Below are 2,301 nucleotides of genomic sequence, written 5' to 3'. Positions count from 1 at the left end.
ACATTTGTGTAAAAGTCATTAAAGGTCCGACGTCCCCTTTAAGAGCGCCGACCAGCTGCTCAGCGCMCAATCGCGGCGCGTAAACTGAACTCAGTTGTTGTTAGCAACTACCGGCTAAGCTAATGGCTAACCGGAAAGCTAACGGGACTTCTCACTAATCTCCTCCTAAAACGGAGCAGAGTGCGGCTGTTTGGGTCATTTCGGTCGCAACGACAAGTCGTTCTCCCTGAATAAAAGTCTTAAAGTATCAGGGATAAAATGACCTCTGCAATGGTGAGTTGGACTGAGCACTTGTTGACGCATGTGAGCCGAAGAAGTACGATTCGTATTCGGATTATCAGTAAAATGTCATTTTAATTGTTCTAAATGACAATAGCATAAAAATCATATGAATACTCTGTTCTTTTATTAGAATATTTCAATTCCCAGGCTTCATTAATGACATTTTTATTGCATTTTACACTGCAATTATGATTGAGCATTTGTAGTTGTTTAGTTATCAGATTTATCAATCAGCTTTAGGTGTAAAGCTCATTGACGTTATTTATTTATTTTTTTTTTGTTTAACTTGTTATACATATAGCAGACATAGTGAGTGTTTATACACAGGCTGATTGTGACATTTAAAGGCTAAATTTAAGGTTTGCCATTGCAATAGAATGAAAACTTGTACAAAACAATAAGGAAACAAAAACTAATTTCCCTCATATTAATTGGTTATTAATCTCCTAAAATCAAAATGTGACATTTTAATAATTAGCTACTTGTCAATACATCTCGCTATACTTGAGTGGACATACTGAAACTTAAAATTCAGGATAAATATAGTTCTTTTTAGATTTCAGAGTTTGCAATGAGTAACTTTTAATAATAATAGGGGCAGTCGGTTTGTTTGAAAGAGGTTGACAAACACCTGCAGGCCAATWAACACTTAATGTAAACTAAGTATTTTACTCGATCTAAATAAGCTTTTTATTTAATTGTTATCTTGAAAATCTTGAGTTCAGAATTCCCCATTAAGGTGATCAGCTGTTTTGGATGGTAAATAAATAAAACTAAAGGATGCAGAGCATGTTGTGTTAATAATAAACCAACTTCGTTTATAATTATTTATTAACGTGTGTATTTGAAGTGTGAAAACGTAAACGGAATTTAGAAAAATGTACAAAACTTTGGCGTAGAAAACAGTTCAGCCACAACAACATAAAATATTTTTAAAAAATAAAATATCTTAGACGTTTCAGTTCTCGACGCCATATTTGTCAAAGTTTTTCATGATAACTCCCAGCTCCAGCTCCACGGTCCCCATGGCTTCGGTGTGCAGCCTGTATCTGTCCGCCCCGCTGTATATCAGGTCCGGGTTGCGAAGCTGGGGACCACCGCCGACGAACGTTTGTGCCAGCTGCTCCTGCCAGGACCCGAGCGGCCTCCAGGTCTCACAGCTKATCCGGTGGTGCCCGGGGCTGGAGGGGACGTGGCAGTACCCGTAYCCATATAGCTGGCAGCGGCCGAACGAGTCGTGGTGCCACACTTGGAGGTGGATCTTCGGCCAGCCTTGGAGTCCCTTGGTCCCGTAGTGGAGATCAATTGGGTGACTCCAGTAAGCCATTTCTCCGATTTGGGGGATATCCACCTGAGTCTGACCCTCCTTCAGCCCCGAGAGGAGACGCCATGCTCCTCCCGTATGAACTCCCCACCTGCAAAATAAACTATTTTGCGGGAAACCACTGGCCCCGATTATTTGTCCTATAATGTGGAGCTCTGCCATATCACAGCTGTCCGCTTGAACGTGAACATGCGGCAGCAGAAGTCCTCTCTCAGTCCTTTTCTCGTCTTCTTAGCTAAAGGCTAAATTGCTACACAGCTCACATCTCCTTGGTAACCCAGCATTCCTCYTTCCGCATTTTGTGGTAGTATTCCCTGAGCGTGGTCTGTCAGGCAGTACTTCCGCTCAATGTCTGATTCAAATCAAACTGCAGATCGCAGATGAAACGGCTAATCAGACACACAGACCTTGATAAGCTAAAAATGCATTATTTGCTTTGCTAGTTAATAGAAATTATACATAAACTTTAACTAATGAGTTGATGCTCAAATCGGATATTTATACCTGACAAACATAACCCAGGGTGTAAATTTTAAAATATACTCTTGCATTGCTACTTTGAGGACACGCTAATAATTTTGCACAAATAAGATTAATAGTACCATAGCGTATTTAATATAAGTCTATATTTTGTGTATTTGTGCAGCAAAGTGTTAACAAGTGTTGTACTCTACACCACTGGTTCCCAAACTTTT

The 2,301-nt window shown here is 40.2% G+C and overlaps 2 protein-coding genes across 2 annotated transcripts in view; one reads left to right on the top strand and one right to left on the bottom strand.

Annotated features, from left to right (window-relative positions):
- The first annotated feature begins 62 nt into the window (after positions 1-62).
- poc1a (POC1 centriolar protein A) overlaps positions 63-2,301 on the top strand; it is a 25,106-nt gene continuing 22,867 nt past the window's right edge. The window contains exon 1 of the mRNA XM_014004118.1: positions 63-273. Within this exon, the coding sequence (XP_013859572.1) occupies positions 259-273 (15 nt within the window). The 5' untranslated portion in view covers positions 63-258. The remainder of the gene's footprint in view (positions 274-2,301) is intronic.
- b9d2 (B9 domain containing 2) lies at positions 1,096-1,890 on the bottom strand. The gene has a single exon (XM_014004119.1). It carries the CDS (start codon positions 1,766-1,768, stop codon positions 1,241-1,243), a length of 528 nt encoding a protein of 175 aa, XP_013859573.1. The 5' UTR covers positions 1,769-1,890; the 3' UTR covers positions 1,096-1,240.

The sequence above is a fragment of the Austrofundulus limnaeus genome, unplaced genomic scaffold, assembly GCF_001266775.1.
Source record: "Austrofundulus limnaeus strain Quisiro unplaced genomic scaffold, Austrofundulus_limnaeus-1.0 Scaffold22, whole genome shotgun sequence".
Lineage (NCBI taxonomy): Eukaryota > Metazoa > Chordata > Actinopteri > Cyprinodontiformes > Rivulidae > Austrofundulus > Austrofundulus limnaeus.
The sequence above is the reverse complement of the archived record's forward strand: the minus strand, read 5'-3'. Positions and strand labels throughout refer to the sequence as shown.